The 15,942-nt window shown below is 39.4% G+C and overlaps 2 protein-coding genes across 4 annotated transcripts in view; one reads left to right on the plus strand and one right to left on the minus strand.

Annotated features, from left to right (window-relative positions):
- The window catches only part of CDAN1 (codanin 1), a 35,576-nt gene extending 28,154 nt beyond the window's left edge, over positions 1–7,422 (plus strand). The window contains exons 23-28 of one of the 3 annotated variants that reach the window (XM_050336284.1): positions 503–660; positions 2,036–2,143; positions 2,515–2,578; positions 3,815–4,017; positions 4,768–4,875; positions 5,645–7,422. In XM_050336284.1, the coding sequence (XP_050192241.1) occupies positions 503–660; positions 2,036–2,143; positions 2,515–2,578; positions 3,815–4,017; positions 4,768–4,875; positions 5,645–5,770 (767 nt within the window). In that variant the 3' untranslated portion in view covers positions 5,771–7,422. Of the gene's footprint in view, positions 1–502; positions 661–1,968; positions 2,144–2,514; positions 2,579–3,814; positions 4,018–4,767; positions 4,876–5,644 lie in introns of those variants that run through there. The other 2 variants (XM_050336285.1, XR_007631522.1) reach the window with 2 other exon arrangements.
- A 1,154-nt stretch (positions 7,423–8,576) lies between these two features.
- The window catches only part of STARD9 (StAR related lipid transfer domain containing 9), a 102,749-nt gene continuing 95,383 nt past the window's right edge, over positions 8,577–15,942 (minus strand). The window contains 8 exon segments of the mRNA XM_050336281.1: positions 8,577–11,203; positions 12,290–12,448; positions 12,890–12,969; positions 13,386–13,591; positions 13,674–13,738; positions 13,975–14,117; positions 14,717–14,822; positions 15,470–15,616. Of these exon segments, the coding sequence (XP_050192238.1) occupies positions 11,102–11,203; positions 12,290–12,448; positions 12,890–12,969; positions 13,386–13,591; positions 13,674–13,738; positions 13,975–14,117; positions 14,717–14,822; positions 15,470–15,616 (1,008 nt within the window). The 3' untranslated portion in view covers positions 8,577–11,101.

Below are 15,942 nucleotides of genomic sequence, written 5' to 3' on the forward strand. Positions count from 1 at the left end.
CTTCAGAATCTCTGAAAACCGATTTTTTTCAAGAGGTTATGCCAAGAGTATGGCGAGGAATATTCAAGCACCATTTGCAGCCACAAGAGTTTAGTGTTTTGGATGTTGATCAAAACTTATTTTGGTAGAAGACATATGGCTTTCATGGGCACAGTGGCTGAACTGATATGATCATGCTGAATCAGCTTTCTACTTTGGCATTGCCTCCTGGCTTAGCTACTGTGTTTTTTAAACACACTGAAATATTTTGATGGAAAATGAGATGAGTTGCCAGTGGTAGCTGGCAGTAATGGGTGGCTGCCTTCTAAAGCTGCGGGTTAACACACCCTCTCCACATGTGCCTCTACCCATTAAATATAGTGGGAGGTCAGAGTGAGAGGGTTTTGAAAGTGTAAACTGTCTTTTTTCCTTATTTACCATGGTCCTCGGTGTTTGGAAACAATTCTGTGTTTCACTGGAGAGAAAACTGAAGTAGACAGGACTTGTTCCCTGTTCTCTGTAGCACTCATCAAAAGAGAAGTGAAGGCAACCTTCAACAGAATGCTTAAAGTCCCAGGATTTCCCTTGCCCAGCGAGGATGCTCTGGAACTGAGAAGGGACTGCCCTCCAGGCTGTCAGCACTGTGCTCCATTTCCCTCACAAGTCATCAATGAGATTAAGGTAGTGTTCAGTTCTTGGCTCACCCTAACTCCTTTTATATTTTTCACATTCGTGGTTGTTTTGGTTCGTTGGTTATGGAATTTTTGTGGTTTGTTGTTTTTTTGTGAGGGTTTGTTCAGGTTTTTTTAAGGGAATGTTTTGGTTCTAAGCAACTGACTGTGGGTAGTGTTTAGGAAGCACAATGGAAAATTCTCAGGTATTTTTTAACCACCTGCTTGCTATCTGATCAGAGTTCCCTGTTAGGAGTACTATCTCAAATACAGGATTTCTGGTAGCATTGGCAGTGTGGCCTTCTTGATACGTTTAGCATGGAAACCGTAGTGGTGAGTGTTGTGTACAGTTGTATGCTGAAGAGTCAGCATATCAAAATAGTTACTTTTTCATGGATCTACTCTTTTTATGGAGAGTCTCCTGGACCCTGCTTGGAGTAAGTATTTCCTGTTGGTCCTTTCAATTATGTAGAACTTGGTAGACTATCCCATATTATACACCAGGAATTCTTTATTGAATCTGTCAGATGAATCTGTACAGATCTGTTGAAAGATTTTTGCCAGTCTGCAAATGTACCTTCATTCAGCTATAATTAGGGGGAATCAGAATATCCTAAAAAAGAGGGTGATGATATGGACTTAATTTTAGCCTTAGATCCAAGCAATTTTCTATCAGGCTAGTTCAAATTACATTTTGGTTATTTCTCCCAGGCTGTTCTTTTTAAACAAGTCACTGTTCTTTTTAAAATCTTGCAATCATATAACCTATGTAACCCATGAGGAAAAGAAGACTTCTGAACACCTCACTTTTTTACTTTTACCTTTATGTGTTCTGCTTTATGTACTCTGTTTTTTTTTTTTTCCTGGGGTTGGTTTGGGGTTTTTTTTTCAGCTGTTTGTCTGAGCAGTAATGTTGGATATCACTGTCTTTGCTTTCCCAGCAATTGAGTGGGAATGAGTTCACATCCTTTAAAGCTTTCTTGCTTGTGCTAAAATAAAAAGAGAAGGATAAGTTGTGTTGACACTGAAGCTTCCCTAAGAATATAAGAGGGCTCTGGATTTCTCTAGCACTTCTACCCTAAATTTGCTTGCTGCACTGTCAGATTTATCTAAGAGCTTTCAGAGCTAGTATTTTTAAGGAAGATGAACTCGTGCTGTCACTGAATTTGACTTCATAACATTAGTGAGAGCTGTCATAGAAAATCATACCTTGGTAAGGTTGTGAAAAATTCAGCTTTAATCTGTCTTATGAAATGTGTATATACTAGCTTTATTTTCATGAAAAGCCAAGGACTGCTTATGAACTGCTCTGTCATAGGTCCAAAGATCTGTTTGTGGAAGAGAAGGATATTAATCTGTGAGTTACTGCTGTCTTTTTCATCAAGGATGTGCTCTGTGTTGCTGTGGGCCCACGGGATGAGGGTGAAGTGATTGACTGTGTCTGGTTGGAGTGCTTGCTAGGAAGATTGAGTCAGACACTTCAATGCAGAAAGGTAAAAGATGTAAAAAAGCAACAAAAAACCCCTTTGAGACTTTGAACTGTCTCAGTACCTGTGAACTTGTTAGTTTGCCTTGCCTCACAAGTGAGCTCAGCTGAGTGTTTTTTGTTTAAACTCAAATGCAGTGATGTTGCACTGCATTTTTTTATACTGTGTAAATCTGCTTGTTACTTCAGTTTGCCTTTGTGGATCCCCTTTTCGATTATGATCTTGGTTTTCAGTCTTTAATGGTTTCCTGATTACAGCTCTATGCTTCTTGCTGTAAATTGCCTACTCTTCTTAGATATTTTTATCCCGTGTGAAACCCTGTTTTATCCAGTCTGTAGTATGGGGAAAAAGATACAATTTTTTTGTGTGTTTTCCAGTTCATGTGTCCCACATCAGAACAGCAGCTGGCAAAGTGCACAGTTGAGTTGGCTTCTTTGCTGGGTAAGTCAGTCATGATAAGCTATTTAAAACTGAAATGTGTTATTAAAATTCCCCTAAATCCTTGAGGTCAGATACTGAAGTATTTAGAGCTCATGGATTTTTGATTCTCTTTTGTGTCATTGAGTCTGCAAATTTTTTTGTCGTTGGGTAGTTGCTTTTATTCCCTTCTGCATTCTGCAAAGTGTACATTCATCATTGTACAGTGACTCACCATCCTTCAGATCTGTTTCACGTTTCCATTGTTTTTTATTTATTGATACCTTCATTTAAATACGGGATATGTTTTCCAGGATTTCTGCCTCTGAAAAATTTTGTATGGTTTTGGTTGGTTTGGTTGGGTTTTTTTTTTTGTTGTGGTTTGTTTGTTTGTTTGTTTGTTTGTTTGTTTGTTTTTTGTTTGTTTTCCATAAAATTAAGGGCCTTTTTCATAAAATTATGTTTTTATGGGTTTTTTGTTGTTGTTGTTGTTTTTTGAAAGAATGGAAATAACTTGTTTCCTATGGTATTGTGACTTCTGCGAGCATTTTCAGTTTATTTTTTTCTCTTGCTCTAATGTGTAAATATCATGTTTTTCTCAGCAGTAGCCTGTGATCTGAATGTAGGTATTTTTTTAATGAGCAACCTTCGAATTTCCTGGTTTTAGAACCTGCTTAAGAAGTTTTACACATAATTCATTTCTTCAGAAGGCAGTGCACATCCAATGTTGTGAAATTTATTCTGGGGGTCAGCAGTGTAAATCTGCCCCATTCCATTAGACTGTACTGAGGAAAATCTCGTATCTTCCATCTGTCTTTGTTTAGCTGCAGTTAAACACTGTTCAGCTTTACTTTCTCTTGTGTGAAGTTATGTAACTCTGCCTATAGTCTAAACTATGGACAACTCTTCAATCTGTTTATAGATTTAAATGGCTTTTTACTGTATTACTCTTCTCTCCTTAGGAGTAACACCTAGGTTCTCTTTGATTAAATATTAGACTGACCTTTATATAGTCCGTTGTCTTTCAAGACTTTGGGCTATATGCCAACCAAATAGTATTCTTTGACTGAGGAGTATAAATCTCTTCCTATGTAATACTTGTCTGTATAGTTTCAAAGCTCATAATTTTGCATATTTCGAACTCCAGTTCTCTTAGATTCACTGGTTTGTACTCACTAAGTGTGCTGTTGTACCAAGACGATGACTATAAAAGGAAATAATGCAGCTGTAGAAGTTTATTGTTCCATCCTTTTCTCACAGTTTCAGATCGTGTTCCTCTGAGTCTTGAGATCAAATCCCCAAAGAAGAGCCCCGAGAGGCTGCGTGTAAAGAATGATCCCACCTACGGCCTTCTAAAACTGCTGCTCTCTGTCTGGAAGGAGGACTTTGGGACACCTGTTCCTGTGCAGCTGATCTTCAGCAAGAAGAACGTTGGTTACCTTGCAGAAGTTAAGCTGCGAGAGGTAAAGCTTATTCCGATCTGTGGAGCTGCCAGCTGTCCGCTCTGGGCAGATACTCTGTGTGAGTTCTGCCTGCCCACAGTGCTCACTGGTGGCTTGTGTGAACGAGGCCAGTGGAGGCTTGTTCTGCTCTTACCTGCTGCTGTTTCTGCAGGGGTAGGGAAGAGAGGACAGCATGCTACTTGTCAGGGTTTGATACCTGCCTGGGGGCTGGTATCAAACAGGGGCTCTCAGGAAGGTACAGTTTCATTTAGTAACAAATGGCAAAAGGCTCCACTTGGCCTGGGATGTGGTGAGGACTGGGCACACATGACTCTGTAATTGGTTGCATTCTTGTGTCTTTTATCAACTTCTCATTTTTGCATGCATATTGGTGCTATAAGCACCCCAGCTATGGAGCTAAAAGTCACCCTATTTAGTTGCAAGCTAAAACCAGCTTATTTCAGAAGGTAAGGTAGTAATTTTTCAAGCTGTTCTTGAACAGGCAGGAATTAAATACTTGGTGTGTTGGTAGACTGAGAGTTGGAAATTATAAGACTCTATGGTAGGACACAATGTATGAACTAGAAGAATTTTGTTCACTCATTTTGGATGTTGCTCTTGTCCTCTTTGTCACACGCAAATAAATAATGTGTTTTCTTTGGGGTCAGAATGTGGCGAAAAGAAGCAAAGTGTGAATTGTAAATGGATAAAGAAACAAACACAAAAACCATTTCTTTTTGAGTTGTTGATAATTTTTTCTCTCTTCTGCAGTGGGATTTGTTCCTTTTCTTGCTTCGTGGTCTTGTAGAACATGAACTTATGAGAACCAGTGAAATAGAGAGTTGCCTGCATAGCCTTGAAGAGCTCCCTTGGCCCTCAGTAAGTAATTAGATGGGTGTGAACAATCAGTAAGTGAAATAAAAAGTAAAACTATATTAACAGCCAATCCTTGTATTTCTATTTCATATAGATAAGGCCTATAACCTTCCTGTCTGTCATTCCTGCTTAATGCAGCCCAAGGACTGGCTTCCAGCAAACTTGTTACTGTTGTTATTGTTTGACTGAAAGCTGTACTTGTGTGAATCCAGCATTGCCCATGCAGTGAAAATGTTTGCAAGAAAACTGTAAACCAGTTTGGAAACCAGCTGGCCCAGTGCCCAGCTCTCAGTTCTAGCCCAAATGTACTTGCTGCATTTGGGTTGAGAATGACATGTTAGGAAGGGTTTTAGCTGACCCAAAGTGCACTTTAAAACCCTGTGCCTCTTATCACTGGAGTGTGAGAGGAGTCAGACGTTTCTATAGGAGTTGCACTATTCTGGCCACAGTCAAAATGTAGGGAACCACCCGAATGCCTTGCTGAAGATGGGCAGTATTTCATGGCTGGTGAGCACTTGCATGTTGGAGATGTTGAACCATTTAAACTGTGGCAATGATCTTCTCTGAGAAGGATGTTGGTATTAGGTGGGAGACTGAACACGTAGACCTACAGGCATTCATCTTTGCAGTCAATTCTGTAATGCGTCCAGGGTCATCACTGGAAAACCATCAATGTGTTAATTTTTCTTCTAGTTAAGAACTTTAGAAGGTTGAAGTAAGCCTCTTTGTTGACATTTGTTAATAAGGGTTCTCTGGTTTGTATCTGTTACAGGATTTCTTAAAAGACCTGAAAATGCTGTCCAGAGTATTTATATCAGAACATCATACAGAGGAGCCCAGGACTAACCCTTGTGAGCTGACCAGACGGTCTCTAGGTACTGTGACTGCACAAAGTTAGCAGAGGTGGACTCTGCGGACAAAAACTACTAATGAAGACACAAATGGGATTTTTAGCATTTCTGAATGGATTGGAAGCTCTTTGTTGGGAGCATACTGCAGATAAGAGGTCACTTTGTGCAAAACCTGCACTTGTCTTTCTGTTCATGGACATTTGCTGTGGTGACTACGCTGAAGGATTTACATCAGCAAACGGATCTCCAAGTCAAAAGTCCTTTAAGCACCTTGATTGTGGCTCAGAGCAGCTGTTCTTTAGACTTATAGGCACTTTTTTTTATTCGTGCAGCAACAGGCTGTGACCAAACCCAGGAATCAATTCAAGTGGACAAGTGTCTTTGTGATCAGAGAGGTGGTTCCTTGGTGGCTGTCTCTTCTCTTAACTAACTCAATGTGATTTCTCATGCTGTCTTGTAAGAAAGCCTCTACTGTCAGGGGAAGGAAAACATGAACCTATATGACACAGAGATGTGCCTGTATTTATTTTTCATTGTAAGCTCAATGTTGAAGGTTTGGTTTTAATTTTTTAAGACTCATTTTAAAAGTTAAATCATATTAAATACACCAGACCATCAATGGCATTACTCTTAAAGGACGTAGATGCTCAAGTGGTTTTCCCTCTCTTGTTGGAAACAGAACTTATAATTTCCCAGGGGTTTTAATAGAAATAAGGGAGAAAATATCTGTTTATATTTTTTACTGAAGACAGTATTTTTAAGACACTTTTATAGTATGTGAACATAAATGGCATCTGGCTGCTATCCACTGGTTTTTATAATTCTTCTTGCCTTGAGTTTGGTTTTTTTCAGTCAGGAGGTGCTGCAGCAAGAAAACTACAGCCTGGAAGAGCAGACAAAGTAGAGAAGAAGAACTGTGATGCTCCCTGGAGGGCAGGTTTTGAAAGGAGTCCTTTTCTTGGAGGACAGTGGGTATTTTTCTGCCCTTATAGACAGATTGTCACCAAGGATATGATCTCCTGTTCATCCTCCCACAATTATTTCCTTAAAACTGCGGTTTGTGGCAGGAACTGTTGGTGACTAGCAGAGTATGATTAGATGCTCATTAGCTGTCTCATGGGATCTCCCAACCCTGCCTGGTAGCAGTGAGGACATTATTTCCTTTTGTCTAGGAGTGAACTATTAGTGTAGGTTTCTCCAGAAAGCATGTTCTGTGTTAAAGAACAACATCCAGGCAAAGTAAAGACCAGGGCTGTTTAGCTTGATAATTAACTAACTTCTTCCCTGTATAAGGTGAGAAAAGGGAACATCTTGGAGTCAGTGATTTAAGAAAAACCACAGACAGGATTCATTAGGTAGAACTGTGGCTTCTGTTAAAATATATGTTATACAGAGAGAGAAACTGTAGAGGCACATCAGTATCTGAACTGTACTGAGACTTGCTGGTTTATTAAGCCCTGTATTGAAAGATTTGGCATGTTCCATCTGCATTCCTCATTTTAGGGGTTTTCTGATGTAAACGAAGGAGACAGTCCCTAAAAGTAGGTCATGCTGCATATACAGCAAGACATGGGAATACAAATTAAAGCAGCAAGTACACCATATCATGCCATACCTGCTCCCTGAGGCTATTATGTTTTGTTTTGCTGCAGATCTCATTTGAAATTGCTGTTTGTCATAATAAACATTATTAAGCATCTTGTGTTCAAGCTGTCAATATATAATCTCTTTGTACCAGGGTGAAGAACAAAACAAGTACCTTGCCACAAAGCATGGGGCAGAGAAAGTACAGTAACACCTCCTGTCCAACCTGCTGCTGCTTTTCTTCAACTGAAACAGAACTTTGTTTTAACAGGGGAGGGAAGCAGGGGAGCGGGGGGGGGGAAAGGAGCTCTTGACTCTGGCACAGATTTTATTTGGGTATTGTAAAACTTTGTTTTGCGTAGATACCTTTGCTACAGCCATTTTCATGAAATCAACATACCTCAATTATCCTGCTCTAATACAGTATGTTTGGAAGTTTTTATTTAAAAGGTGGCCAAGCCTCAGGAGCAGTTTACAACATCCAAAGACCACAGTCAGCTCTTCAGTGGAACCCAGCAGGTAAGGAACACCTCTGTTTCTGCGTTCTTATGACTTAATGCAGATACTGTAGTTGTTGGGAACCCCATGGTACCCAGCCACGTTTGCTCTGTAAAGCCAGACACCTTTGTAACCAAACCTTAGGAGCAATTGCACAGCACTTGATTTTCTGCCTGTGGACACTCAGCAGTGGGACTGTGCTTACGAGGATGCACAGCTCTGCAGTCCCACTGGGCTGGTGGACTCCTCTCAGTGCCAGTGCCTCAGGCATTGCACCTCTTTTCTGTGCTCTGCTCTAACTACAGTGCCAGAGGTGCCGCAAACAGGAGAGCAATAGGGAGAAGAAATCTCACAGCAAGCCAAGTCTGAGTCTGTGGCCTTTCTTCTGCCAGTTCTTCCCTACTGCAAACTCACAATTCTCAAAAGCAAATTAGGAAAAACAGTGTTATATTACCTTCCTTCTGAATGTGCAGGTCGGGGGAGTTGTGTAACAGGACTCAGGAAGAAGCTCCAGCCAATGTAATTTTTTTAAATACCAAAAAAAAAAAACAAACCACCTTTGCTGGGACAAGACACGTGCCACAGAACTCAGATTTAAGCAGTGACTGGCTTATTAACTCTTGTGCTACAAGTTCATATTCCATGTGCACTCCTCAGCAGGCAAGGAAGAGACACACAACTTATCACAAGCTTGCCTTTGTGTTATTTTTCCATCCAGCATAGTTCCATAGATGGATATCTTATCTGGAGCAAAATAAGGTGCAGCACGTCTTCTTGTGTAGAAAATACCATTTATTGTGGATATGAAAATAGCAACCTTGATTTAAGAGCAGAGATGCAACCCTAGGTGGTCCAATACAATTGGTTTGATCATCTGCTGCTCAGCAGGAACTTACAGGAAGTTGGGTTTTGCCTGTTGTAGATTAACAAATTCAGTATCTGCTGGGTTTTTGTTTGTTCCTTCCAAACAAACCAATGCCATACATTAGCAGGTACCATAAAATGTTGTATTTGCAAAAGAAAACATTTATATAAATAGGCTTTTTAGTATTAATTGAAGACTGTATTAAAAAAAAAAATTACATTAATTCAATACCAATAAAAATAAAACTTAGCTTTGACAGCATATAAAACCGGCTCAAACCAAGCATATATAAATAACTTAATTTGTAAACATAGAAAAAAAAGTATATATAAAAATAAACATCTGATGCACTGTACAGTAAGACACTATCCTTCATAGGCACTGGCATCACTGAACAACAGGAGTCTCCCTAGATGTTTTTCCTACAAAAACTGCTTTATCACTAGTGCCATGTCCAAAATAAAAGGGAAAAAAAGCAAAGCACCGAGCAAATCTTTAGTGGAAATCTGTGGAAGCAGCACTGGGGACAGACCCAATACCCTGTGCTGTTGTTTCTGCTTGTTTTTATTAGGGTTTTAATGCAGTGCTTTTTTCGCTCTTCCTTCTGGGTTTCCACCAAAGGAAATCTGTCATTTGTCTCACTAGCAGAAAACTTCTTCCTTGAGGGATTATGGAAAAAAAAATGCACGATGCTGCAAGTGAGCTGTGCTGTGACTCACTTTGACAGGCTTTTAGGAAGAGGCTGAGCCTCACCAAAGAAAGGACAGTAATATACTGGTGTTAAGATTGTAACCACAACTATCCAAAGATAAAACAAAGCACATTTCTACGTGAAAGGTTTTGTTATACTACCTGGTCTAGTTTAGGGGGGAAGCATTAGGCTGACATGTATCAAAATTGCTCTTAAGTATCCATTTAAAATAGCTATTGTCTTTTCATTTAAAACTTAATATATTAGTAACAGGAAGTAACATAGAAGCTGTGAGCCAAAATTACACCTGTCCAAAGATATAGTAAAAGTAGATCTTGGCTCTTGAACTCAAAGGTGGGGAGTGCAGCTAACTTCACCATATGCTGGGAAAATGCACCTTTTACTGAAAGTAACTATGTTAAAGTAGCAGGCACTGACTCCAATAAGGTGGATGCTTGAATACACATTTCTCACTTGACAAATTTAAAGTGCAAGAGCTTTTTTGAATAATGTGGACTTTTTTAGCTAATGAAAGCATAACATAGCAGCTTTTATTGCTTAGGTATATCTAAAGTGATTCTGTACTGTTGTGCTGAAGAGTGAAATGAAGTTATTTGGATATTTGAGTTGGTTGTGGTTTTGTTTAAATGAAGGAATATGTGAACCAACTAGGGAGTATGTTGAACAAACATGTAAAGCCTGACAGCAGGATTGCTGGACTAAGTTCAACAGAAATCCCATGAGGTAATTGAATGGGAAGGGTCTGTACTTGCTGCAGTGGATCAGCTGGTCATGTTATGAACAAAGAAGTGTGACAAGACTATGACCAGGCTATATTTTCAGCTCTTAATGCATTTGGGTAAATGTGTGTGGAAAAATGTTGGAGCTACTCTTACTTGCAGGATTTAAATTCTAGAAACAAGCTGATTACTGAGTATTACCCTAGTCATGACAAAGTGTCACTGTTTGGAGCCGTCTGTTTGGTTTCTTTATTTCAAAGCACCTGATTCTGCAGTGCAGTAAAACTGTCCTGAGGTGTGTTGGTTTCCACTGATGCTGCATAGTGTAGTGGCAATCTGAAACACCTTACACTGGCTGCAAGCAGACAGCCACTTACTTACATGAGAAAAATCTATCCAGGATGTTGGATGACTAGTGGATATTGCGCTGCTTTAACTTCTCTTCTTGAGGGGAAGAAAGGATAGGCAGCTAGCTAAGATAAATGATTTATCTACACAGTTAGGAATTCTGCATTTGATACTTATCTCAACATTAGAAAGTAGCTTTGCAGCTCTGCTCAAGAACTTACAAAAAGTCTCAGGCCATACGTGTACTGCTTCCAGCCTAATCTTCCTGAAAGAAAGAAGGTTGATCACTGCTTGCAAACAGAAATTAAATAATACACTCAAAGATGCTGGCTATTGTAAAGCAAAGTCTCTTCCTCTGCTCTTTATAAAGACAGCAAACCTTTCTGCTGTTCCATGAAGGTTTCCCGCTGCCGTCTCTAGGAGGTTCCCAACTGGACTTGCTGCATTTCTTCTAAGCAGAGTTGGCTAAAACAAATGATCCTTTTCTCTAACTATATTTCTGTACAGTCCAGCATTAGCAGAAAGGCTCCTGAAGTGAGGCTTGGTGGTGGCTGCCTTAGGAGCCAGCATTTTCCATTACCTTTACTGACATTTATGTCTCCTTGTGAAATGTGAGCGGCTGTGAAGTGTCCCTGTTTGTCCCAAACAAACACTAACTAGCAAGCAGATGTGCCAGTCGAGCAATCACCAGGGGCTGCCGCTTTGCAATGGAACTCAGGAGCCTTGCAGGGATAGCCGGGGCACCAAGATCCACCTGCAGGAATTAGAAGAGAGGCTGCATGTTGGGGTTTGTACCTGGTTTTCAACAGAACACTTCTCCAGCCTGGAACAGCTCTCATGTATCAAGTATACATTGAGCACCACAGTAGTTCACAGCCAAATGCTATCATTACTGCGTGGTTTGTCTCTTTTCTTTCCTAATTCTCTGTAGACTTTCAAAGCTTTGCTATTTGATGTTACCTCTAGCAGGTATGACCCACATTGCTTTTGAATTTGAGCCTGGATTAAATATTACTAGTTTAAGAAACATAGTGTTACTGAAAACATATATGCATGTACCAAAAGGCAATATGAAATGCATATAAAATTTAAAAATGCATATATATGTTTTACATATACATTGTAAAATTCATATACTAATTAATAATATTTTTAAAAATGTATTTAAAAAAAGTTTTAAATAGATGAGTTTAATGGACTAATGTCATTTATCTGTACAAAAGCACTTAAATAAATTTTACACATTATGGCATTTTCTCCTGGACACTTTTAAATACTACGTTCCACGTCTCAAAGAGAGCCTACTTTTCAGATGAGTCTGTAAGAAATGGCTGGCGGGATTTTTTTATTCTTAATTGGAATACTAATTTTAACTTATCTTTTTTTATCTGTTAAAGAATAATATCTGTAAAGAATTAATGACTTAGGCTAGAAAAATTTAACAAGTAATTTCAGACATTTTGAACATAGCATAACCCGAGGTAGACTTCATGTGTCCACAGCAAGACAAAAACACAAACAAGGGCTCACCATGTGAGAACAAAACATACCCTTCTAATAAGCCTTTACAGAAGAGCTGGGTATCCAAAGTAGCAGCTTTAGATGCTGGAAAAACTCGGGAATGTGTGCGTAATTACAGTCCTAGTAAGACTGTCTAGGATACACTGCTATGCATCATGCTAGATAAGAGCATGCGAAGTGGAGGTAACTTTTACGGTCACTTCATAAAGTTCATGGAGCGTAGCATAAGGATTGTGGGTTTTGTTACTTACCAGCTCTTAAGTGTTCTGCTACCCAACAGCCTTTTTGCATTCATAATTGGACACACAGCAAATCTTACCTGTGCCATGTAAATAACTCTGGTGATATCTCTTCCATTCACTATGTCAGGTTCCAGTATCCAAGCACTTGGTAAAATCTCTCCTCTCACTGCTTCTTTACAAGGGTGAGGCATGGACGCGTCATAGACAGACTGAATAGCCAGGACAGACAAATTCTCCTGCATGTGACAAGGTATAAAGGTGACAACTTGAAAATTTTTTTATGTATATAGTAATATATTTATGCAAATAGTAATATCTTTGTTTGCCATAAAGCATATTTATCATATTACTTACTTAAAAAGAGCTCTTTTAATGAGAAATATTATTTCTCACGTGATATATTAAATATGTTCCCATCAAAATCTTGCATGTTTATAACCAGAATAGACTGTGTGACACTTATGTTACTGCCTGACGGGCCTTGATTGTCAATTGTAATTCACAAGACCGTTTTATACATAATTCACTTGTGTGATATTGGCATGGCTTTTCTTTTTGTTACACTGGCACTTCTGGAAACAGAAAGAGATGCACTTTACTTCTTTCTCTCCTTTATCCTTGAACCAGGATCTCAGAACAACTACTCCTCTATGCTTCAGAGAGAATGTTCACTTTACCTCTTTGGCTTCTACAGTAATGCAGCAGAAATCCCGGGGTTGCTTTAGGTAACATAGGGAGGTATCAGTCACTAAATATACTGGGGAAAGAAAACACCCAAAACAACAAAAAAGGGGAATTAGACTTTGACAACTTTAACTTGTCACAATTTTCCCCTACCCCTTAAATGCAGATGCATATTTTATTTTGACTTGTTGCCTGGAAGTGGAGCTCTAGCTGATATGCTGTAATGTGTCATTAAAATGCTTTTTCAAGCCACTTCAGGTTTATCTTTACTTTCTGTACTTTAGTTCTACTTCTTAGCAAGATCTGTTAATTAATCTTTATTTGGGATAAGTCTTGCAAAGCTGAAGTTCCCATATTTCCTAATTAAACTGTTTATTCGGACCTGAATAAATGAAGTAAGATGCCTCTAAATTTCTTCCTGGCTGACATCCTGAGTTGAGAAAGTCCATCATGATGATAAGGTGGTCAGTCATTGGTGTGGATACTCACCCAGGTGAATGTGGCTGGTTACCTTCTTGTGTATTCGAGCTGTATTGATAGATCTGTCATACAGATGCCTTTTGCAAGGATCTCTCACTAGTCCCCACACATAGGAAAGAGGTCTTTCTATCACTCCTGCTCCCAGAAACCCATGCCTTGTTGCTGAAGGGAAGACTTTGTAGTACACCTGCACCTCTTTTTCTGTACACTGGTATCTGTCAAAGACAAAAGTATTTGCACACAAAGGCCAGGTATAGAGAAAGCCCTACCCGTTACAGAGACGTCTCATAAACTTACTTCCACCCAGCTGCTGCTTGGCACGTGTAGAGGTTCCTCAGGTTATGAGAGCATGCTGCCATTACCTTAGAACACAATGACAAATGACACCAGCTTCACTCAAACATTCCAGCTAACGTGACAATCTGCACCCCATGGCTGCAGCCCTTCCCCACCCTTTAAAACTGTTTAGCGTGTGCATCTCTGTATCTGACAAACAGGTAACTATTGGCAATGTAGAATAAGACTTGTCCTACCCATTTTTGCTACAACTTCTAGAAGGAGATACAAAAATAAGTGAAAACTCCGCTTTTTTACTTACCTCAGTGGTAGCATTAGCCAAGATATGTTTGGATAAATCTTGGTATCCTTTTGTTGAAGAGGAGTTGACAGAAATAGTTAATCCATGAGTGAACCTACAGCTGGTGCTACTAGAAGGGAGAGGAGGTTGAATTCTGCTGGCTTCTGCAGGAAACAAAAAAAGCCGTAGGGGAATTAAAAAAAAAATTATTCTTGAACTGTAAGGACTTCAGTCCTCCATTGGAACCCCCAGTCCATCTGATCTTAATGAGGTACTGATAACATCCCTTGTCTAGACAACTGTGTACTGGCAATCACACCAAGTTACATCTTGCGTTACTCGAGTTTTGACAAATATTATCACATATACAAAAATAAAGCAACTTTAGGAAGAATAGGCAACAGAAGTCTTGAGGCTAAAAATAAGAACTTGCATGTACAATTCGATATTTGTTGCAGCTTTAGCCCCCTTGTGCTTCCTTCATTCATTCACATCATTATCCTCATATTGTCTCAGAACGCTATACTTGGATGTTACAACATCAAAAGACCAACTTTAGAGGGAACAAATCACCATTTGCTTCTTCAGTAAATTCTAATCAGTCTCTGGCTACTGGTTGATGGTATTTTTCTGAAGTCATGTAATGGTAGAGACATCCTCAAATACCTAAGTAAGTCAAATTAGATTTTGATTTGCATAAATGACAAATGTCATTAGTCTTTGGGATACAACTCAAACATAAGCAGATGTATGATATACTCACCAAGTGTTGAATCCTTCTGAAGTTGCTCTAACATATAAAGCTGACTGTTTCTAACAGCTGAACGACCTCGTGTGTCTCTTGAAACCAATGTATTTCCAGAAGAAACCTGATTTAAGAAAGGAAGTGCAGAAGTGAGAGCTTTTTGTGTGAACTGGAGAAAATAAATTGTGTTACATTAACAGTGGAACATTAGTAGCAAATCTGCCTTACAAGGTGGGAAGCTTCTCTTTATCATAAGGTAATGCCTTTGCCTTTCCTCTGGTTATGAAATGATACCTTAAGTCAGGAAACTTTGCAAACCAAATGTAAGGAGCTAGCACAGATGCATACTGCAGAAGTAGCTTCAGGAAAATCCATGTTAACACACAGAAACTCTTAAGTCAATGCATGTATCATTGAGGGAGGCACACTGAGAATATCAGTTTCTATCAGGTTTGTCACAAGAAAAGGCTTGTTGTTTCTAAAGTATTTGGCAGAGGGTGGCATTACTGACAATAACGACTGACTTTTATCTGTGTTACAAAAAACAAACAAACAAAAAACAACCCAGAAAAATTAAAGTGTCACTGTCCTTTGAAATTAATGGTAATGCTCCCACCACCCCATCTCACCCATCTGTGTACTGGTGATGCAAACTTGTCCTGCTCAGTAGCTGTGACAGAATACAAATCATCTTAAAAAAGGTCTCTGTTATTATGGCTCTGTTGTTGAAGCATCTGGAGACATCAATCTCACAGACCAGTGGTTTCTCACCTGCCCTTCCCTGCTGCTGAAGTTCCTTGCAGTATATGTAGCAGTATTACTGCTATTGTAACCAGATGTTGGGCCCGAGGAGAGGCTGAGGCTGGAGTCTGTGCATAAAGTGCTTGTACTGGCAAGAGTCTTCAGCCTCGCTTCTTCCTGTAATAGTAGGTATCACAGTTTTACAAACAAACCCCCACAGAACTGCCTGTGCACAGCAGCTAGTCAAATCAGTGATAATACCCCAGAAGATGAAAGAGAAGTGATCTAAAGAAGTCCAGTTTCTTTCTAGGAACATTGACAAAAACTGTTGCCCGACAGAAAGTATTAAATAAGCAGGCTTGTTTGAAAGACTAGGATTATATAAGGCATAGAGTGAATCACCTTAAAACTTGGCGGTCTGGGAAGATGCGGTTTTTGCTGTTGTTATTCTTTACATACAAGAGTCCAGGCTATTAAACCAGTGCTAGGATGTTTTTAAGGGG

The sequence above is a fragment of the Myiozetetes cayanensis genome, unplaced genomic scaffold (assembly GCF_022539395.1).
Source record: "Myiozetetes cayanensis isolate MyiCay16 unplaced genomic scaffold, myiCay2020 scf6-25, whole genome shotgun sequence".
Classification (NCBI taxonomy): Eukaryota; Metazoa; Chordata; class Aves; order Passeriformes; family Tyrannidae; genus Myiozetetes; species Myiozetetes cayanensis.